Below are 23,685 nucleotides of genomic sequence, written 5' to 3'. Positions count from 1 at the left end.
GTGGCAAGTAATAGGTGTGGGCAATATGAAAATCACACCTGAAACCAGATAGAAAGGGGAGAAGTTTACTCAATCTTTGCATTGTGTGTCTGTATGTGCCACACTAAACATGTAGAAGAAAAAGAGAAGAGAACTGTCTGAGGACTTGAGAACCAAAAGTGTTGAGCAATATGAACAATCTCAAGGTTACAAGTCCATCTCCGTAGAGCTTGTTGTTCCTTTGTCCACGGTGGGCAACATAATGAAGATGTTTACAACCAATGGCACCGTAGCTAAACTCCCTGGATGTGGACGGCAGAGAAAAATTGATGAAAGGTTGCAACACAGGATAGTCCGAATTGTGGATAAGCAGCTCCAATCAAGTACCAAAGAAACTAAATCGGTCCTGCAGGCTCAGGGGACATCAGTGTCAGCGTGAACTATACGTCAACATTTGAATGAAATGAAACGCTATGGAAGGAAACCTGGGAGGACCCCACTGCTCACAGACATAAAAAAGCTAGACTGGAGTTTACCGAAATGTATGTGACTGAGCCAAAATAGTTCTGGTAAAGCGTCTCGTGTGGAGATAAGATCAAGATAGAGCTTTTTGGTAAAGAACATCATTCTGTTGTTTACCAAAAACAAAATGAGGCCTACAAAGAAAAGAACACAGTACCTACAGTCAAATATGGTGGAGGTTCAAAGATGTTTTGGGGTTGTTTTGCTGCTTCTGGCACTGGGTGCCTTAACTGTGTGCAAGACATCATGAAATCTGCAGATTACCAAAGGATTTTGGGTCGCAATGTAGTGCCCAGTGTCAGAAAGAGGGTTTGCGTCATGGGTGTTCCAGCAGAACAATGACCCCAAACATACTTCAAGAAGCACCGAGAAATGGATGAAACAAAGCGCTGGAGAATGGCTAGCAATGAGTCCGGATCTAAATCCCATTGAACACCTATGGAGAGATCTTAAAATTGCTGTTGGGAGAAGGTTCCTTCAAATATGAGAGACCTGGAGCAGTCTGCAGAAGAAGAGTGGTCCAAAATTCCAGTTGAGAGGTGTAAGAAGCTTGTTGATGGTTATAGGAAGCGATTGATTGCAGTTATTTATTCCAAAAGGTGTGGAACTAAATATTAAGTTGAGGGTGCCAACAATTTTGTTCAGCCCATTTTTAGGGTTTTGTGTGAAATTATGTCCAATTTGCCTACTTTTTCTCTGTTTTTTTTGTGTTATTCCAATACACACAAAGGAAATAAACGTGTATAACAAACATGTGTAATTGCAATAATTTTCTGGGAGAAATACTTCATTTTCTTGAACAATTTCAAGGGTGTCAACACCTTCAGCCATGACTGTAAGTCCCTGTCTGCGTTAAGGTTCACTTTTCCATCTAAGACACATAAGAGGCTAGTTTTTATATACAGCCTATGTGAAAGAAAACCAATAAGAGACACAGAGAGAACACAAACATCTGTAACTTGGGGCGGTCGGGGAAACTTTGCCTTTTAGGTGCTTTTTTATTTTTTAAATATATTCAAAGTGAGCCTGTCAGCACAAAATGACCATTCAAACCATCCTTGGTGTGTCTGAGCAGTTCTGCGCACCTTCGTCCTTGACAACTTTGGCTTTACAAGAGTCAGGAGGGAAGAATTTGCTGGAAAACAATTGAGTTAGGAAGGTGCACTGCTTGGCCACAACAATAGTGCACTCAGAGCATGTGCTTTGTTTGAACAGTCACTTTGTGCTGACAGAATCCTTTAAAGAAAATGTGCCATTCTCTTTGTAGTGAGTCTTCAGAGTACACAATACTCAGGCTCTAACAGCAGGCATCATAGTAGATCCATTAAAAGCCCTTTGCCATCTCCGTGAATTCTGATATAAAGGTCGCCAGAGTCTATGGTGTAGGCCTCATTCACACAACAGTGATTTTTCTCGACAGCAAAAAAACGGTCTGAGTTTCATGAGTGAATCTATCAGAGTGTCATCAGAATTTAATTGGATGAAGAGTAAAACTGATATCGGTTTCTCAAGCTTCTCCTTTCAGTTAGGGAAAAACTGATGACTTTGGTTAATGTCCAAGTGCGGTCTGATTTTTTTCATGGATCCATAGACTTGCATAGGTGACATTAATCCAAGACTCAGATCAAATTGGGACATGTCTCCGTGACTATTTGTGGACCACTGAATCCACGAAAGTACATGGACATGTGAACTACCCCATAGACTATAATGGGCACACAGAAAAAGTGACGCCCGAAGGAGCTCCTACTCCTGGTATGTTCCTACTCCGGTATGTTCCTACTCCTGGTATGTTCCTACTCCGGGTATGTTCCTACTCCCGGTATGTTCCTACTCCCGGTATGTTCCTACACCGGGTATGTTCCTACTCCGGGTATGTTCCTACTCCCGGTATGTTCCTACTCCCGGTATGTTCCTACTCCCGGTATGTTCCTACACCGGGTATGTTCCTACTCCGGGTATGTTCCTACTCCCGGTATGTTCCTACTCCCGGTATGTTCCTACACCGGGTATGTTCCTACTCCGGGTATGTTCCTACTCCCGGTATGTTCCTACTCCCGGTATGTTCCTACTCCCGGTATGTTCCTACTCCTGGTATGTTCCTACTCCGGGTATGTTCCTACTCCCGGTATGTTCCTACTCCCGGTATGTTCCTACTCCGGGTATGTTCCTACTCCCGGTATGTTCCTACTCCTGGTATGTTCCTACTCCAGTATGTTCCTACTCCTGGCATGTTCCTACTCCGGGTATGTTCCTACTGTTCCTACATCGGGTATGTTCCTACTCCCGGTATGTTCCTACTCCCGGTATGTTCCTACTCCTGGTATGTTCCTACTCCGGGTATGTTCCTACTCCCGGTATGTTCCTACTCCCGGTATGTTCCTACTCCGGGTATGTTCCTACTCCTGGTATGTTCCTACTCCGGTATGTTCCTACTCCTGGCATGTTCCTACTCCGGGTATGTTCCTACTCCCGGTATGTTCCTACATCGGGTATGTTCCTACTCCCGGTATGTTCCTACTCCGGGTATGTTCCTACTCCCGGTATGTTCCTACTCCCGGTATGTTCCTACACCGGGTATGTTCCTACTCCGGGTATGTTCCTACACCGGGTATGTTCCTACTCCGGGTATGTTCCTACTCCCGGTATGTTCCTACTCCGGGTATGTTCCTACTCCGGGTATGTTCCTACACCGGGTATGTTCCTACTCCGGGTATGTTCCTACTCCGGGTATGTTCCTACTCCCGGTATTTTCCTACTCCCGGTATGTTCCTACTCCCGGTATGTTCCTACTCCCGGTATGTTCCTACTCCGGGTATGTTCCTACTCCTGGTATGTTCCTACTCCTGGTATGTTCCTACTCCGGGTATGTTCCTACTCCGGGTATGTTCCTACTCCCGGTATGTTCCTACTCCGGGTATGTTCCTACTCCCGGTATGTTCCTACTCCCGGTATGTTCCTACTCCCGGTATGTTCCTACTCCGGGTATGTTCCTACTCCTGGTATGTTCCTACTCCTGGTATGTTCCTACTCCGGGTATGTTCCTACTCCCGGTATGTTCCTACTCCCGGTATGTTCCTACTCCGGGTATGTTCCTACTCCTGGTATGTTCCTACTCCGGGTATGTTCCTACTCCTGGCATGTTCCTACTCCGGGTATGTTCCTACTCCCGGTATGTTCCTACATCGGGTATGTTCCTACTCCCGGTATGTTCCTACTCCGGGTATGTTCCTACTCCCGGTATGTTCCTACTCCCGGTATGTTCCTACACCGGGTATGTTCCTACTCCGGGTATGTTCCTACTCCCGGTATGTTCCTACTCCCGGTATGTTCCTACACCGGGTATGTTCCTACTCCGGGTATGTTCCTACTCCCAGTATGTTCCTACTCCGGGTATGTTCCTACTCCTGGTATGTTCCTACTCCGGTATGTTCCTACTCCTGGTATGTTCCTACTCCGGGTATGTTCCTACTCCCGGTATGTTCCTACATCGGGTATGTTCCTACTCCCGGTATGTTCCTACTCCGGGTATGTTCCTACTCCGGGTATGTTCCTACACCGGGTATGTTCCTACTCCTGGTATGTTCCTACTCCGGTATGTTCCTACTCCTGGTATGTTCCTACTCCGGGTATGTTCCTACTCCCGGTATGTTCCTACATCGGGTATGTTCCTACTCCCGGTATGTTCCTACTCCGGGTATGTTCCTACTCCGGGTATGTTCCTACACCGGGTATGTTCCTACTCCGGGTATGTTCCTACTCCCGGTATGTTCCTACTCCGGGTATGTTCCTACTCCGGGTATGTTCCTACACCGGGTATGTTCCTACTCCGGGTATGTTCCTACTCCGGGTATGTTCCTACTCCCGGTATTTTCCTACTCCCGGTATGTTCCTACTCCCGGTATGTTCCTACTCCCGGTATGTTCCTACTCCGGGTATGTTCCTACTCCTGGTATGTTCCTACTCCTGGTATGTTCCTACTCCGGGTATGTTCCTACTCCGGGTATGTTCCTACTCCCGGTATGTTCCTACTCCCGGTATGTTCCTACTCCGGGTATGTTCCTACTCCCGGTATGTTTCTACTCCCGGTATGTTCCTACTCCTGGTATGTTCCCTACTCCGGGTATGTTCCTACTCCCGGTATGTTCCTACTCCCGGTATGTTCCTACTCCGGGTATGTTCCTACTCCTGGTATGTTCCTACTCCGGGTATGTTCCTACTCCTGGCATGTTCCTACTCCGGGTATGTTCCTACTCCCGGTATGTTCCCACATCGGGTATGTTCCTACTCCCGGTATGTTCCTACTCCGGGTATGTTCCTACTCCCGGTATGTTCCTACTCCCGGTATGTTCCTACACCGGGTATGTTCCTACTCCGGGTATGTTCCTACTCCCGGTATGTTCCTACTCCCGGTATGTTCCTACACCGGGTATGTTCCTACTCCGGGTATGTTCCTACTCCCAGTATGTTCCTACTCCGGGTATGTTCCTACTCCTGGTATGTTCCTACTCCGGTATGTTCCTACTCCTGGTATGTTCCTACTCCGGGTATGTTCCTACTCCCGGTATGTTCCTACATCGGGTATGTTCCTACTCCCGGTATGTTCCTACTCCGGGTATGTTCCTACTCCGGGTATGTTCCTACACCGGGTATGTTCCTACTCCGGGTATGTTCCTACTCCCGGTATGTTCCTACTCCGGGTATGTTCCTACACCGGGTATGTTCCTACTCCGGGTATGTTCCTACTCTGGGTATGTTCCTACTCCCGGTATTTTCCTACTCCCGGTATGTTCCTACTCCCGGTATGTTCCTACTCGCGGTATGTTCCTACTCCGGGTATGTTCCTACTCCTGGTATGTTCCTACTCCTGGTATGTTCCTACTCCGGGTATGTTCCTACTCCGGGTATGTTCCTACTCCCGGTATGTTCCTACTCCCGGTATGTTCCTACTCCGGGTATGTTCCTACTCCCGGTATGTTCCTACTCCCGGTATGTTCCTACTCCCGGTATGTTCCTACTCCTGGTATGTTCCTACTCCGGGTATGTTCCTACTCCTGGTATGTTCCTACTCCTGGTATGTTCCTACTCCGGGTATGTTCCTACTCCCGGTATGTTCCTACTCCCGGTATGTTCCTACTCCCGGTATGTTCCTACTCCGGGTATGTTCCTACTCCTGGTATGTTCCTACTCCTGGTATGTTCCTACTCCGGGTATGTTCCTACTCCCGGTATGTTCCTACTCCCGGTATGTTCCTACTCCTGGTATGTTCCTACTCCGGGTATGTTCCTACTCCCGGTATCCTGACACATGGAGAACACTCTGAAGCTTTTTGGAGGAGGAAAAACCCCAGTGCATTTTACCAAATCGAATCCACATGCTAAAGAAAATATCTGTGGATTTAGACACACAGAAAGTCAATTTATGATGCAGATAAGTCGTGTATTTTTCCCGTTAAATTCAATGGGAGAGAAAACCTCAGCACATCCAGTTTGTTACTGAATTCTCTGGGCATCGCTCGTGCATCCATAGGGAAATCTGCAAGATTTGTGTGCTATACTTATGTCAGCCAGAAGTGCGCTCCTTTGTCCTCCTTCTATAGACACACTGTGGGCTCGTACACACGATTAATAATATCAGACGAATGCTATCTGTGGTTTTCATGGATAGCCCTTGTACCCATGACATTCTATGGGGCTGTGCACGTCTGATTTTTTTCCTTGGTCCAAGGAAAATTTGGAGATACGTCCGATTTTGATCCGAGTGTCGGATTAAAATCGGCAGTGCAAGTCTATGGGTTTGTGAAAAAATCAGACTGCACTCTGATGACTTCTGAGTGTGGTCCGATTTTAACAGACTGACAGAATGGAGAAGGTGGAGAAAGTTTCTTTTTTTCCACCTCCGATAAAAACTAATGCCATTCTGATAAAACTCTGATCAGAATAATCGGACCTTTTTTCTTACATGGAGAGAAAACAGTCATGTGCACCCCCCCTTAGACTGAACAAGGAGGGCTGGTTAGGTGCACATCACAATTGTCTTGTGAACCCAGTAGAACGATTGTAGTTTTCCTTTGCACTATAATATAAGATAGGTCCTTCATAGTAAATTAGTCCAGTGGAAACACTGCCAAAAGATGTGCACATAGCCTAATGGTGTCCATACACTAATTGTACTGGGTGTCCCGACACTCCCTTACATTAGATGTTGGAGGATAGAAGAATAGGACATTGTGGATTTCAACATCCAATGCTTTGTTGTGGGAGATAAACCACTACTTTTACTACTGTAAAATCCTGAGCCTTCACCAATCTGTCGGCATTTACTGCACCTGATTTTCGCTTTCCTTAGTGCAAGTTCTTCTTCATTTCCGATATCCAAGCAGACGTCCTCAGTATCATCTACGGGAACCTGAAAAATCACATTGCTCAGCAGGAATTATTAGAAAATATAAAGTACAATATAGAGTGCCATATTTAGGATACCGCTACCATTTGTGTACTTCTCAGTGTTTCTACAGGAGACTACGTCCAAAATGAGTCTTTTGACAGTGCATTATATTATGGGCACCTCTAAAAATAAGTAGGAGGGCAGTCATCCTCATTTCTAGTCTCATTCACACAAGCTTAGTATTTGCCTGTGTGTTCTGCATCTAGAAAATCCTAGAAAATGCCCACACCCCACCATATAACAGCCCATAAGGGTCTACAGGAGAGGATTTTATACTAGTTCCTTGAAAATCATATAAAATCCCACTGGAAACAAAACGAGCCATGTTCGATTGCGCACCATGGCCTCGATCCATCACTTGCGTTTTTGTCCCTTTCCTTTTTTGTCTTCTGGTATTAGTTGCGTTTTTTGCTGCCAAATTAATCAAAATGGCGCAGGCAATTCATGAATTTGCGGAAAAGTCAAAAATGGTCTTGAACTGCTATTGTGACTGTTGGCGCTAAAAGTCGCTATTGGGCAGCAAAGGTTACAAAAAGGCTGCCAAATTTTTGGCGTACTCAAAAACACTCCAGGGCGCAATAAATGAATCAGGTGAAAACATCTGGAATCTCTAAACTCCGATCCATAAACCGTGTGTGGGTTCACTAAGGCTAAGTTCCCACAATGAGGATTTGGTGCGTTTTTTACACTTCGAATTTTCATGCGCAAAAAAATGCACTAAAAATACATGTAAAAAACAGAGGTACATTAATTTAGCTAGTTAAGGCTATGTTCCCACAATGAGATTTTAGTGAGTTTTTTACGGTTTTTACGTATTTTTTAAAAAATGCAAGTGACCCATTTTACTTAATGGGTGCAGAAATCTGCAACATCAAAAACTCACCAAATACTCATTGTGGGAACCTGTTCACAGTCTGCACAGTCCAAGTATATTTCAATGGTAAAAATGCTGCACTTAACATGACCAGAAAAAGTGAATTAGATTTCTACAATCTCATGCACACGCTGCTTTTTTCTTGCAGATTTGAACCTTCAAAGTGTTTTTTCGCATCTGCAGGATGTTAATTCTTTCAGCGTTTTCGCAGCATTTTTTACTCATTCAAATAATTAGAAAAAAAATTAAACTAAAAACACATAAAAAAAACGCATGTGAAAACGAGCATATTTTCCGCAGCGTTTTTTCCTGCTAACACTCCGGTTTTTGTGCAGAAAAATCTGCTGAAAATACTCATCATGTGCACACACTCAAAAACGAGTCTCTTGGCAGGAGAAACGCAGCATAAAATGAGCAATTTTTTTCTATACGTGTCTATGGAAAAACGCCTGAAAAAAAACCTCTACACAAAAAGAATCAGGATCCAAGGGGTGACGTTTCTCCTTGTGGAGAGTGACATGTCAGGCCTGACATGCCGAGGTGAGGAGACTTTTAAGCCTCAATGCTCCTCTGTGAAATATGCAAAAAGAATTAAAACACCAACAGTAAGATGCTAAAAAGAAGGCCCAGCTTGTCATAGTCCTCCACTGAGCCGCACTGCAGGGTGTGACTGTCCACAGTGGCGTAGAGTGGGGTGGAGGCGCAACATTACAAGGACGTTCTACTTTTTTTTTTTTTTTATATGCTGCGCCCCAGAACTCTGAGCAAGCGCCACGCTGAACTGTGTGCACATGAGGCTGGTACAGGGGGCTCCTGTGGTGGAGAGGAGCCGTCCCAATACTGCAGGCCACTGCTATGGGCTCTAGCCTACACGACTTCAGTGTCCGATGAAGGCGGCACAAAGAAGTGACGGCATTACACCACCTGTGGCGGCCGCGCTCAGTGCAGGGGAGTGCCCACTTCATTTATTGTGGTAGCATTATTACTTTTGGAGGGGGCAACACTACTTTTTAAGGGGGCATTAATAATATCTATAGAAGACACTCTGGGCACTATAATGGGTTATGTCTTGCCCTGGAGATTGCCACTCCTCCCTACACCACCGGTTGTCCCAACCCAAAAATGCGGCTCTCAAACGTCCCATTGGTGGAGAAGTTGCTGCCCCTTCACTGTCTATGGGGTCATCACCGACTGCCACAGACAATGGGGCTGTGGCACTGTGTGCGGCCACCACTGCATTCTGATGGTGCACTCCAGGATCGGTGGTGGTCCCAATATTCGGACCCCCAGCAATCACTTATCTTGTGGACTTCCCTGTATAGCCCTTTGGCCCCATTCTTTTGCCCGTCTGCCATTACTCTGCCCATTTGCCATGGCCCCATTCTTTCGCCTGTTTGCCATGGCCCCATTCTTTTGCCCATCTGCCATGGCGCCATCCTTTTGCCCGTTTGCCATTCTTTTGCCCATCGGCCATGGGGATGTGGGGGAGGAGAGTGCAGGGACCTCAGTGTGTGAACAGACCCCAGAGCTGATCTAGAAGGGACGAAACCATTGCAGGCGGGGGTGCTGCTCCCGGTATACAGGCCATGTCACCCCTCCCCTGCACACAGTGGTGACGGCCCGCGTTATCATGTCCCCGGTTCCTCACTATCTCTCCCCCTGGTACATCTGCCCTCTCCGGGTGTCAGAGCTGCGGGTGAGCCGCAGAGCTCCGGCATTACCTGCTTCATCCTCTCTGCAGTGACGATGCCTAGTCACACGTCCTCTCCTCTGTTGCTATGGGAGCCTGGGCGGGTACTGTTGGCAAGGAATGTCCGCCTCCTGATTGGAGGAGGCAATGTGACTGCTCACATCTGATTGGTGGGCGTCTCCTGCTTTCAGGCTGATAATGGCGGCCATGTTAGAAGTGGGCACCAAGAATAGGGGATTCCCTGATGCTGGGATTGTTCTCCTGCCACAAAGCGGCTGCGAGGACTGCAGAGTCAGGAACCTGATAGATATCTACAGCATCACATCAGTGATATATAAAGCTGGAAGAGTTGTCCATAGCAGTCAATCAGGTTCCAGCTCTTATTTTCTTAAAGGGGTTGTCCACTGGAGCCATCTATTGCACGTGATCAGCTGATATTCTGTATAAGAAAGTATTCACTTACTGTGCAGCAATGTAGTAAGGCAGCACCTTGCGACACCCCTGGGTGTGGGCACAGGGGCAACATGGACGAATTGTCCTGGTGCACAAAAGTCCTGGAGTTGGTGCGGTCTGGCCGGGTATTGCCCGAGTGTCGCCCCTCAGATCACGCGGGAGGACTGTGGTAGAAGCCTCTGGCGTCTGCTATGGACAGACCCTTTTCTTCAGTCTCCTGTCATGCGAGTGCCCCAATTATAGCCACAACCTGGCTCGGGGTCGTACAGCGACCTTAAAGGGGTTGTCTGAGGAGTGGCTACGCCATAAATGTCCGATAGATGCCTGTGGTGCAGTCCGGGCCCTATAATACCTATGATTTATTGGGGCATTTTGAGAGATCACTTATCTTGTGATCGTCTTGGGCAGTGCTTCCCAAACCCCATCCTCACGGCCCCCAACACATCATGCTTTCAGGATATCCTTAATATTGCACAGGTGATAGAATATTTCACGGTATCTGATGCCTTAATGGGGTTGTCCGGTCCCAATCAATAAGTCTGCAGTCACTCTTGTGAATCCCCCCAGAGCACGCACTGGGCACTGCGGGGATTCACCGATTTCTGAGCCGGGACCGGTATTTATGTGTTACACATAGTTGGACAGTGGGCGTGGCCTAGCTCCAGACACCTGTATTGAACGAGGCCGCACCCTCTAGTTGGACACGCCCACTGGACAGCCACATATCTAGACATAGCGCGGCCTTGCTCAATACAAGTGTATGGAGTGAGGCCACGCCCACTAGACGGGCTCTGGCTGGGAGTATGTATAATGCATACATACCCTCCAGTCCTGGGTCTGAATCCTCGCAGCGCACAGTGTCTGCGCTGGGGGGAATCATAAGTCTGTAGTCACACAGAGGGATTGCTGACTTATCAATTTGGTATTGGGGATGGATATTCCCATCTCCAAGATTTTATCCGAATAAGTAGTAGGCATAATAATATTATAAATACCTCCAATTAGAAATGTAGTATAGTTCTTCTGATGTGCAATGCCCTGAAAGAGACATAGCGAATCAGAAGAGCTATACTACATTTCTAATTGGAGTTATTTGCTAATATTATTATTATTACACCTACTGCATATCTGGATAGGATCTTGGAGATGGGAATACCCCTTTAAATCCTTAGATCAGGAATAGAATAGACATTTATAGGACATTTCACAACTTTCCCAAATTCTTATGAAAACATTTACAGCACATCCTGCATTGTACTACTCAACCCAATTTATTATATACTAGCTGTACTACCCCTCTTCGCCCGGGTTAATAACTGCTGTTAGCAAACTAGAATGTGTTAACAAAAATTTATTCTCCACAAAAAACACACAAAACAAATAGATAGAAAGTTCATTGGCTCTTGAGGAAGCAGCTCTTGTTTTCATGTCTGCAAGCCTCGCTTCCCTGTCCTCAGAAAGTTCATTGGCTCTTGAGGAATCAACTCTTGCTTTCATGTCTGCAAGCCTTGCTTCCCTGTCCTCAGAAAGTTCATTCGCTCTTGAGGAAGCAGCTATTGTTTTCATGTCTGCAAGCCTCGCTTCCCTCTCCTCAGAAAGTTCATTTTCTCTTGAGGAAGCAGCTCTTGTTTTCATGTCTGCAAGCCTCGCTTCCCTCTCCTCAGAAAGTTCATTGGCCCTTGAGGAAGCAGCTCTTGTTTTCATGTCTGCAAGCCTCGCTTCCCTCTCCTCAGAAAGTTCATTCGCTCTTGAGGAAGCAGCTATTGTTTTCATGTCTGCAAGCCTCGCTTCCCTCTCCTCAGAAAGTTCATTTTCTCTTGAGGAAGCAGCTCTTGTTTTCATGTCTGCAAGCCTCGCTTCCCTCTCCTCAGAAAGTTCATTGGCCCTTGAGGAAGCAGCTCTTGTTTTCATGTCTGCAAGCCTCGCTTCCCTCTCCTCAGAAAGTTCATTCGCTCTTGAGGAAGCAGCTCTTGTTTTCAAGTCTGCAAGCTTCGCTTCCCTGTCCTCAGAAAGTTCATTCGCTCTTGAGGAAGCAGCTCTTGTTTTCATGTCTGCAAGCCTCGCTTCCCTCTCCTCAGAAAGTTCATTTTCTCTTGAGGAAGCAGCTCTTGTTTTCATGTCTGCAAGCCTCGCTTCCCTCTCCTCAGAAAGTTCATTGGCCCTTGAGGAAGCAGCTCTTGTTTTCATGTCTGCAAGCCTCGCTTCCCTGTCCTCAGAAAGTTCATTCGCTCTTGAGGAAGCAGCTCTTGTTTTCATGTCTGCAAGCCTCGCTTCCAACTCCTCAGAAAGTTCATTTTCTCTTGAGGAAGCAGCTCTTGTTTTCATGTCTGCAAGCCTCGCTTCCCTCTCCTCAGAAAGTTCATTGGCCCTTGAGGAAGCAGCTCTTGTTTTCATGTCTGCAAGCCTCGCTTCCCTCTCCTCAGAAAGTTCATTCGCTCTTGAGGAAGCAGCTCTTGTTTTCATGTCTGCAAGCTTCGCTTCCCTGTCCTCAGAAAGTTCACTGGCTTTTGAGGAAGCAGCTCTTGTTTTCATGTCTGCAAGCCTCGCTTCCCTCTCCTCAGAAAGTTCATTCGCTCTTGAGGAAGCAGCTCTTGTTTTCATGTCTGCAAGCCTCGCTTCCCTCTGCTCAGAAAGTTCATTGGCTCTTGAGAAAGCAGCTGCTGTTCTCATGTGTGTCAGCCTTGTTTCTCGGTCTTCACATTTTTCATTGGCCCGTAATGCAGCTTTTCTTTTCGCATCAGCTGACATTCGTGCCATGAAATTCCTTTTCTTATGAGGCATTATTGTGGTAAAAATAGTCTGTAACTGGCAGTTTCTACACTGCTCAAAAAATAAAGGGAACACTCAAATAACACATCCTAGATCTGAATGAATGAAATATTCTCATTGAATACTTTGTCCTGTACAAAGTTGAATGTGCTGACAACAAAATCACACAAAAATCATCAATGGAAATCAAATTTATTAACCAATGAAGGCCTGGATTTGGAGTCACCCCCAAAATGAAAGTGGAAAATGTAGCGCCGGCGTCCCTGCCCTCTGCTAGGCAGGGACGCTGTTCCCCTCACCTCTCTGCTCCGTGCCCGGCGTCCTCCTCCCGCTCTGCTGGCAGCGCGCGCTCCTTCCCGGCCACTGTGCTTAGGGCGCACGCGCGCGCTCTCCCTCCCTCTTAAAGGGGCCGCGCGCACCGTCCTAAGGAGTCCCCGGCCAATGGCCGGAGGACTTCACCATATATAAGGCACCTCCTCCAAAATGGAGGTGCCCGAGCAATGTTGTTGCACTGTTCACTACTCTGCTTCAGCCCTCAGGTCCCGTTGCCAGTTACCTGCCAGATACCTGCCAGATTCCTGCCAGCTTGCTGTCTTATTCCTGCCTGATATTCTGCTACCTGCCTGCTAGCCTGAGGTCCGACGGTCTGCCTTACTACTCCTGTCAGTCTGTCTAAGGACCAGCTTGCCCGCTCACCTGGGAGCGCACATCAACTACCTGCCTGCTTGCCTGAGGTCCGACGGTCTGCCTTCCAACTCTTGTCAGTCTGTCTATGGACCAGCTTGCCCGCTCACCTGGGAGCGCACATCTGCTACCTGCCTGCTAGCCTACCTGGAGGCTCTGCCGTCACGTGCTGTGACCACCTGCCTGTCCAGTGACTCCTGCCCGCTCACCTGGGAGCGCTCATCTGCTGCCTGTCTGCTAGCCTACCTGGAGGCTCTGCCGTCACGTGCTGTGACCACCCGCCTGTCCAGAGACTTCTGCCCGCTCACCTGGGAGCGCTCATCTGCCGCCTGTCTGTTGGTCTTCCTGGAGGCTCCGCCGTCACATGCTGTGACCACCGGTTTATCCAGAGACTCTCGCCTGCTCACCTGGGAGCTCACGTCTACCATCAGCCGCCACAGGTCGTACCAACCCTTTACCCAGAGACTGCCCCGGTCACTTGCCGTGACCATCTGCCCGTTCACCCAGAGACTGCCCCGGTCACTTGCCGTGACCATCTGCCCGTTCACCCAGAGACTGCCCCGGTCACTTGCCGTGACCATCTGCCCGTTCATCCAGAGACTGCCCCGGTCACTTGCCGTGACCTCCTGCCCGTTCTTCTAGAGACTGTCCCGGTCACCTGCTGTGACTGCCTGCCTGGTCGCCACCAGCTCCCTTACAAGGACCGCCCCCTTGTATAGTAGCTCAGAGGTTCCGCCTCCCAGACCCATTACAGTTTGCTCGGGCCATGGAACCCGGTGGCACCCAAGCTCCCTCGCTCTCGGACCTGTGTCATGAACTGTCCCGTCAGAGGTCCCAACAGGAGTCCATCCTAGGTCACCTGTGGAATGTCAATTCTCGCCTGGACACTCTGACTGCTCCGCCAGCAACCTCCGCCAGTGCCATGACTCGCAATCCGGCAGCTCCGCTGTCCACTAATACCATGGTATCCTACCCCGGACCCCGGCTTTCTGCACCTCCTCGCTTCGGAGGCGACTCCGCCCAGGCTCGGGGCTTCATAAATCAGTGCACCCTGCACTTTGAACTCCTGTCCCACCAGTTTAACTCCGACCGGGCCAAAATTGCCTTCATCATGTCCCATCTCACCGGGGAGGCCCTGGCCTGGCTAAATCCTCTATGGGAGAGAGGAGACCCCCTGGTGTCCGACTTGCCTGCCTTTCTCATGGCTTTCCGGAAAGTCTTCGACGAACCCGGACGGAAGACCTCATCCGCATCATCACTGCTACGCCTCCGTCAGGGAAGTCTCACCGTGGGCCAATATGCCATACGGTTCCGTACCCTTGCCTCGGAGCTGGCCTGGGATAACGACGCTCTGGTATCCGTCTTCTGGGAGGGTCTGTCCGGCCGTATTAAAGATGAACTTGCCGGTCGGGACATTCCTACCACTCTCGATGACCTAATAACTCTTGCCACCCGGATTGACCTACGGTTCCAGGAGCGTGCCAAAGAGGTCACCCGTGAGAGGAGGTTTCCACGTCTAGCTCCTACTTTTCAGAAATCCGTCTCTCCCCAGGTACACTCTCCTGAGCCTATGCAGGTCGACCAGACCAAGATGGTCAAAACCCGTCAGGACTTACGCCGTGCCGAGGGGAGCTGCTTCTACTGTGGCAGTAAGGAGCACCGCATCCGTGCCTGCCCGGAGAGGTCGGGAAACGCCTGTGTCTAGGTTCGCTCAGAGAGGTCGACCTAGACAAGAATAAATCCTCTCCATCTCTGCTGCTGTCAGTCTCAATCGTCTGCGGGGAGAACCGTTATTTCGAACTAGCCCAACTTGACTCTGGAGCAGCCGGGAATCTTATTTCACAGTCCCTGGTAGAGAAATACCGCATCCCCACCAAACCTCTGGCTGTACCCTTGTCTGTTGCTGCCGTGGATGGGGGTCTCTTACCACGCCCCATCCAACTCATCACCGAATCCATTACTCTGCAGGTGGGAATGCTGCATTCTGAGAGTATCTCCTTTCATGTTCTGCCTGGACTCTCTCACGCCCTCTTGCTAGGTCTACCTTGGCTCCAGAGACATGCACCCGTGCTTGACTGGCAGACCGGAGAAGTCCTTCGCTGGGGACAGGACTGCCATAAGACCTGTCTGGTTCCCGTCCATCCCGTCCGTCCTTCTCCTACCCCAGCTAATCTACCTGGACTTCCGATTCCTTATTGGTCTTATGCTGATGTCTTTAATAAAAAGGAGGCAGAGACACTACCCCCTCATAGACTATACGACTGCCCTATCGACCTGTTACCTGGTACTACTCCTCCCCGTGGGCGTATTTATCCATTATCCGCTGCTGAGACCCGGTCGATGTCCGAATATATTGAGGAGAATCTGGCCAGGGGATTCATCCGGAAATCTACCTCCCCGGCGGGAGCAGGCTTCTTTTTCGTCAAAAAGAAGGACGGCTCTCTCCGTCCCTGTATAGACTATAGAGGCCTTAACCAGATCACGGTGAAGAATAAGTACCCCCTTCCGCTCATTCCGGAGTTATTTGATCGTCTGAGGGGGGCTAGAATCTTCACCAAACTGGACCTCCGTGGGGCGTACAACCTGGTTCGTATCCGTCAGGGGGATGAATGGAAGACGGCATTCAACACCCGGGACGGCCACTATGAATATCTGGTAATGCCCTTTGGTCTCTGTAACGCTCCTGCCGTCTTTCAAGAGTTGGTCAATGACATCTTCCGGGACCTTCTCTACTCCTGCGTAGTGGTGTACCTGGACGACATCTTGGTCTTCTCTCCGGATCTCCAGACTCACCGGAGGGACGTTCGTCAGGTCCTGCTCAGGCTCAGGCAGAATCACCTCTTCGCTAAATATGAGAAGTGCCTCTTTGAGCAGACCTCGCTTCCGTTTTTGGGCTACATTATTTCTCAGACCGGGCTACGAATGGATCCAGAGAAACTGTCTGCCATCGAGAAATGGCCTCGACCGGAGGGGTTGAAGGCCATTCAGCGGTTCCTGGGCTTCGCCAACTACTACCGCCTCTTCATACCGCACTTCTCTTCCCGGACTGCCCCAATTTCCGCGCTCACCCGTAAGGGTACTAATCCCAAAGAGTGGCCGCCCGAAGCAGAGGAGGCCTTTCTTTCCTTAAAACAGGCCTTCTCTTCCGCCCCGGTGCTGCATCGCCCGGACGGCAACAAGCAGTTCTTCCTGGAAGTTGACGCCTCCTCCTCTGGAGCCGGAGCGGTACTTACTCAAAAATCATCTTCCGGGAGGATGGTAACTTGCGGCTTCTTCTCTAAACTCTTCTCCTCCTCAGAGCGCAATTATTCCATAGGAGACCGAGAGTTATTGGCCATCAAACTGGCATTGGAGGAGTGGCGTTACCTGCTCGAGGGGGCTCTTCACGCTGTAATAATTTACACTGACCACAAGAACTTGGCTTACCTCCAGCATGCCCAGAGACTTAACCCGCGCCAAGCCCGGTGGTCCTTGTTTTTTGCTCGCTTTGATTTTGTTCTTCATTTTCGCCCGGCTGACAAAAACGTCAAGGTGGACGCCTTGTCTCGATCCTTTCTGGTGTCTGATCTCGAGGAAGATCCGAAACACATCATCGATCCCGCCAGAGTAATGCAGGTGGCTCCCGTGAGTCTAAATCGTCTCCCTCCCGGAAAGACGTTCGTATCAGTACCTGATCGGGAGAAGATCCTTCACTGGGGTCACTCGTCTAAACTGGCTGGCCACGCCGGTCAGAAAAAGACCCTCCAGCTTATTACCCGGCACTACTGGTGGCCTACCCTGCACAAGGACGTAATAGACTTTGTTTCTGCCTGTGTGTCCTGCGCCCGCAACAAGGTTCCGAGACATCTGCCAGCCGGTCGCCTCCTTCCACTTTCTGTACCTGCTGCCCCCTGGCAGCATATAGCAATGGACTTTATAACTGACCTCCCAGTCTCTGCCGGTTGTACGGTCATTTGGGTGGTCGCTGACCGCTTCTCCAAGATGGCTCATTTCGTTCCCCTGCCAGGCCTCCCGTCTGCACCCGAGCTAGCTAAAGACTTTATTCGTCAAATCTTTCGTCTTCATGGCCTGCCCCTCCACATCGTGTCGGATCGTGGGGTACAGTTCACCTCACGCTTCTGGAGAGCCACTTGTAAACTGCTAGACGTCACCCTGGACTTCTCTTCCGCTTATCACCCACAGTCCAATGGTCAAGTGGAGCGGATCAATCAGAACCTGACCAGTTACCTCCGGCACTTCGTTAATGCCCATCATTCAGACTGGGTGGATCTCCTACCATGGGCCGAGTTCTCTTATAACAATCACGAGAGCGAATCCTCCTCCAAATCCCCGTTTTTTGTAGTCTTCGGTCAGCATCCTCGGATTCCTATTCCTGTCTCCACCTCTGTGGACAACCCGGCTGCGGAATCTCTCGTTAGCAAATTTTCCTCCATTTGGGAGAGTACCCGATCCGCACTCCTTCAGTCGTCCGAACGGATGAAAAGACACGCTGACAAAAAACGCCTGGATCCTCCACAATTTCGTCCTGGAGATAAAGTCTGGCTCTCATCTAAATATGTCCGACTCAAGATACCTTCTTACAAGTTAGGGCCTCGGTTCATCGGTCCTCTGGAGGTCATCAGTCAGATCAACCCGGTGGCCTATAAATTGAAACTCCCGGCCAACTTACGGATCCCTAACTCCTTCCATGTATCTCTCCTCAAACCTGTGGTACATAACTCTTTTTCCAAGTCGACAGGTACGCCTCCTGCTCCGGTTTCTGCTGAGGACGAGTTTGAGGTAGAGAACATTCTTGCCACCAAAAGGGTAAGAGGAAAGACCTTTTTTCTAGTAGATTGGAAGGGGTTTGGTCCTGAGGAGAGAACGTGGGAGCCCCGGAAGAACATCCATGCCCCGCTCATCCTTGCTAAATTTCTGTCTGGCCTAAAAAAGGGGGGGCCTAAAGGGGGGGTACTGTAGCGCCGGCGTCCCTGCCCTCTGCTAGGCAGGGACGCTGTTCCCCTCACCTCTCTGCTCCGTGCCCGGCGTCCTCCTCCCGCTCTGCTGGCAGCGCGCGCTCCTTCCCGGCCACTGTGCTTAGGGCGCGCGCGCGCGCTCTCCCTCCCTCTTAAAGGGGCCGCGCGCGCCGTCCTAAGGAGTCCCCGGCCAATGGCCGGAGGACTTCACCATATATAAGGCACCTCCTCCAAAATGGAGGTGCCCGAGCAATGTTGTTGCACTGTTCACTACTCTGCTTCAGCCCTCAGGTCCCGTTGCCAGTTACCTGCCAGATACCTGCCAGATTCCTGCCAGCTTGCTGTCTTATTCCTGCCTGATATTCTGCTACCTGCCTGCTAGCCTGAGGTCCGACGGTCTGCCTTACTACTCCTGTCAGTCTGTCTAAGGACCAGCTTGCCCGCTCACCTGGGAGCGCACATCAACTACCTGCCTGCTTGCCTGAGGTCCGACGGTCTGCCTTCCAACTCTTGTCAGTCTGTCTATGGACCAGCTTGCCCGCTCACCTGGGAGCGCACATCTGCTACCTGCCTGTTAGCCTACCTGGAGGCTCTGCCGTCACGTGCTGTGACCACCTGCCTGTCCAGTGACTCCTGCCCGCTCACCTGGGAGCGCTTATCTGCTGCCTGTCTGCTAGCCTACCTGGAGGCTCTGCCGTCACGTGCTGTGACCACCCGCCTGTCCAGAGACTCTCGCCTGCTCACCTGGGAGCTCACGTCTACCATCAGCCGCCACAGGTCGTACCAACCCTTTACCCAGAGACTGCCCCGGTCACTTGCCGTGACCATCTGCCCGTTCACCCAGAGACTGCCCCGGTCACTTGCCGTGACCATCTGCCCGTTCACCCAGAGACTGCCCTGGTCACTTGCAATGACCATCTGCCCGTTCATCCAGAGACTGCCCCGGTCACTTGCCGTGACCTCCTGCCCGTTCTTCTAGAGACTGTCCCGGTCACCTGCTGTGACTGCCTGCCTGGTCGCCACCCGCTCCCTTACAAGGACCGCCCCCTTGTATAGTAGCTCAGAGGTTCCGCCTCCCAGACCCGTTACAGAAAAACACACTACAGAGTGATCCAACTTTGATGTAATTTCCTTAAAACAAGTCAAAATGAGGCTCAGTATTGTGTATGGCCTCCATGTGCCTGTATGACCTTCCTACAACACCTGGGCATGCTCCGGATGAGGTTGCGGATGGTCTCCTGTGGGATCTCCTCCCAGACCTGGACTAAAGCATCCGCCAACTCATGGACAGTCTGTGGTGCAACGTGACATTGGTGGATGCAGCGACACATGATGTCCCAGATATGCTCAATCAGATTCAGGTCTGGGGAACGGGCGGGCCAGTCCATAGCTTCAATGCCTTCATCTTCCAGGAACTGCTGACACACTCCAGCCACATGAGGTCTGCCATTGTCCTGCATTAGGAGGAACCCAGGGCCAACCGCACCAGCATATGGTCTCACAAGGGGTCTGAGGATCTCATCTCGATACCTAATGGCAGTCAGGCTACTTCTGGCGAGCACATGAAGGGCTGTGCGGCCCTCCAAAGAAATGCCACCCTACACCATTACTGACCCACTGCCAAACCGGTCATGCTGAAGGATGTTGCAGGTAGCAGATCGCTCTCCACGGCGTCTCCAGACACTGTCACGTCTGTCACATGTGCTCAGTGTGAACCTGGTTTCATCTATGAAGAGCGCAGGGCGCCAGTGGTGACTTTGCCAATCCTAGTGTTCTGTGGCAAATGCCAAGCGTCCTCCACGGTGTTGGGCTGTGAGCACAATCCCCATCTGTGGACGTCGGGCCCTCATACCACCCTCATGGAGTCGGTTTCTAACCGTTTGTGCAGACACATGTGACTCGCCCCCTGGGCCTGTGTTGTGCAGGGAATACCCGGAGCCGGATCGCTGGGGGTTGTAGTCTCCGTGGCGCTGACCCGGTCCGTGCCCAGGGTGGTCAATTCAGTGGCAGTCTTATTAGTGAGATAATAGTCCGACTACGCCACCCGTGGATTGCGGTCAGTGGGGACCGCCGCTGCAAGGCAGACCGCTGAGGCCGGTGTTGTGTGTGCAGCTAAGAACGGGATGACTCCCCACGGGAGGAGTATAGCCTCAGGGCAGTTAGTGTGGATGATGGGAGTGATGGTGCACGAGCGCAGCAGGAATAACTCAGAGTCCGTGCAGTGCAGTTCAGGGTCTTTACTGATGTTATAAAGCAGACCCTCCCGGGAGTACTGGCTAGCAGTAGAGGCCTGGTCAGTCTGAGAGCTAGCAGGATCTCCCCTGGCCAGGTGGAGTTGTAGGCCTCCCCGTCTATCTGTACTCTTTCCTGGCTACCTTGCTGTGTGCGGGTAGAAGTAGCCCACGTCCCTGAGTATACTGTGTGGTACTCAACCATACGGCCGGCGACTTGGGGCAACTTGGGGCCTTCTGTTAGCCTCCGCTTCACGATGGCGGTGCTGGTCCCTCCGTGTCCGGTCTTAATGTCTTCAGCCAGGGCGAGCTATCTAGCTTCCAGCCCCTGGCACTCCCTCCTGCTCCTACAGAGCTCCTTGCTGACACTTTCCCTGTGTCTGGAACTGTCTCCAGGCTCTAACTCTCCTAATCCCGCCCCAGACCCAGTTTATAAGGGCAGATTCCTCCCCTCCCAGGTCTGGGCGGGCGGTGTTGCATGCTTAGGGCTCCTGACCAGAGAAACCTCCCACTTGCTCTCAGACGTAATATTTCTATTGCTGTGGTAACCAGACCCCTGGGGTGCCACATTCCCCCCTAGTAAAATTTTGTACTCCGGGACTAAACATATTTTTAAAGAAACATAAATGCAGGGTATAACAATAACAAGACAACATGAAAAAGTACATTTTGTGGTCACGGCGTTTCCGTAACCGGGTGTCCATATCACCCAAGGTGAAGTTTTAAGCGAGGTAGGGGACCTGTCCAAAGAAAACCTCTTGCATTGGCCTTGGGCGTGGCTGCAAGGCTGAAGCTAGCTACTTTGGGCCGCAAGGAGGCCACGCCAGACAGGTTTTCTCTTCCGCGGCCGTCTTCGCAAGAGGCACAATGTGCAACTATCTACAAAATTGTTCCGGTTATCCAGCGTCCATAACCTGTTAGTCCATAGAAATCTGCAGGGTAACTGAGAAACATAATTAATAACAGGCAACAACAAAAACAGTAAACATTTTCAAGAAACAGGTAAATTTACAGTGCATTACTTTATATTCTCCAGCGAGCGAGCATCTGACCTCTAGTGACTCTAGTGGACCTATGGAGCTCACTAACTGGTCCTGCACTACAGGGTGCAGGAGGTGTTATGGGTAAGCTGGGCAGCTGTCTGCGTACTCTTTGGCTCACTAGGGGCACGGCAGGCTCACTACTAGCAGAGGGTTGATCCTCCTGCGCTGCTGGTGTGGACTCTTCTGCCTCCTGGGCCGGCTGCTCTTCCAGCTCTACCTGGTCTTCTGTAGGCACTTGAGGGGCTGGCTGGAGAAAGGTGAGGACGGGCACCACGATAGCGTTGTTTACTCGTGTCCAGGACCGGGGAAAGTCTCCGAGTACAGTGTTGATCATTTCCTCCTTTTCCTCTACGGGTTGAGGGTTTTCCTGATCTTCATCCATGCTTTGCAACTTCTCGGGGCACTTTTTCAGGTGGTCTCTGGAGACAGTGGCTGTGGTCTCTCCTCCATCCTTGCTGATGACGTACACCTTTGGATTATTGTGGCTTGAGGGCAGTACGGTGTACGGGTCCTTTTCCCACTCGTCGTCCAACTTATGGAGCCGCCTTTTTCTTTTCAAGACCTGCTCTCCAGGTACCAGGGGAACAGGTGGAGCATGTTGGCTATAAGTCCTCTCCTGCCTTTCTCTTGATTGACAGAGACTTCGCTCGACGCTCTCCTGTACTTTCCGGTACTGCTGCTGCCGTTCTGTATCCCAGTCTGCCTCTGGCAAGGTGTCCTCGGGTGTCAGGACTCCCATATCCAGGTCAACAGGCAGCTTACCAGGTCTTGCTCGCATTAGGTAAGCCGGGGTACAGTTGGTGGAACCTACCGGGATGTGGATATACAGGTCCACCAGGTCGGCAGTTTCTCAGGCCACAGACTGCGTTCTTCCAGGGGCAATGTTTTTAGCAGATCTATCACCACCTGGTTCATCTTCTCACAGAGTCCATTGGTTTGGGGGTGATAGGGCGTTGTTCTTATCTTCTTGCAGCCTTACAGGTTGCAGAACTCCTGGAAGACCTCCGCTTCGAAGGCTGGTCCTTGGTCCGTCAGCACTTGGTTCGGGTACCCGTGTGGGCAGCAGAAGTGCAGCTGGAAGGCTCTGGCTGCTGTCTGAGCCGTCAAGTCTTTGACAGGGACCACCACCAGGAACCAGGAGTAGTGATCCACGATGGTTAGGGCGTAGACATACCCGCTTCTGCTTGGAGCCAGTTTAACATGGTCCAGAGCGACCAGTTCCAGCGGCTGCCTGGTGAGGATGGGCTGCAAGGGAGTCCTCTGGCTGGCACGGTCCCTCCTTCTTAGATTGCACGGGCCACAGTCTCTACACCATCTCTCAATGGCTCCTCTCATGCCTATCCAGTAGAACCGTTCACGCAGCAGGAACTCCAGCTTCTTCCATCCGAAGTGCCCTGCCCCATTGTGGTAGGCCTCCAGCACCATAGCTGCGTCACATCTCAGTGCCACAACCTGCCAGATCAGTTCATGTGTCCGGGAATTGACCATTCTGCGGCACAACTTCTGCTTGTAGAGAAACAGTCTGCTTTTTTTCGTCCACAGTTGCTTGGTCTCTTCCAGAGCGTCTGGGTCCAGGCGGGCATCAGCCTGGGTCAGCATCTCCTTCACCAGACGGACTGCGGGGTCACTGTCTTGCGTCTCCGCCCAGTTGTAGTGGGGTAAGGGGTTGAACGTAGCTGATCGCTGGCCCATCACACGGTGGGAATACTGGGTAATCCCATGACGGTGGAACGCAGGGAGTTCGACCTCTTCCAGTTCTTCTGGATCTTCCCTCCGTCCGGTAGGTTTGGCATCCTGGACAGGGCGTCCGCGTTGGCATTGGAGCGTCCTGCCCGGTATTTGATCGTGAACTCATAATTGGACAGGCGGGTCATCCATCTCTGCTCCAGGGCACCCAGTCTTGCAGTGTCCAGGTGTGCCAACGGGTTGTTGTCCGTGTACACGGTGAACCTGGAAGAGGCAAGGTAATGCTTAAAACGTTCGGTTACCGCCCACACCACTGCCAGGAACTCTAGCTTGAACGAGCTGTAATTCTCAG

The 23,685-nt window shown here is 50.7% G+C and overlaps 1 protein-coding gene across 3 annotated transcripts in view; it reads right to left on the bottom strand.

Annotated features, from left to right (window-relative positions):
• TVP23A (trans-golgi network vesicle protein 23 homolog A) overlaps positions 1-9,630 on the bottom strand; it is a 32,466-nt gene extending 22,836 nt beyond the window's left edge. For 2 of the 3 annotated variants that reach the window (XM_073647737.1, XM_073647738.1), the window contains exons 1-2: positions 9,544-9,630; positions 6,830-6,909 (exon numbers count right to left, since the gene is read on the bottom strand). In XM_073647737.1, coding sequence (XP_073503838.1) covers positions 6,830-6,909; positions 9,544-9,552 — 89 coding nt within the window. In that variant the 5' untranslated portion in view covers positions 9,553-9,630. The remainder of the gene's footprint in view (positions 1-6,829; positions 6,910-9,543) is intronic. The other variant, XR_012250735.1, reaches the window with a different exon arrangement.
• Between the last annotated feature and the right edge of the window lie 14,055 nt (positions 9,631-23,685).

This window comes from Phyllobates terribilis, unplaced genomic scaffold (assembly GCF_046119375.1).
Source record: "Phyllobates terribilis strain yellow unplaced genomic scaffold, ASM4611937v1 Scaffold_9__5_contigs__length_417890890, whole genome shotgun sequence".
Classification (NCBI taxonomy): Eukaryota; Metazoa; Chordata; class Amphibia; order Anura; family Dendrobatidae; genus Phyllobates; species Phyllobates terribilis.
This window is presented reverse-complemented; position numbering and strand designations above follow the sequence as displayed.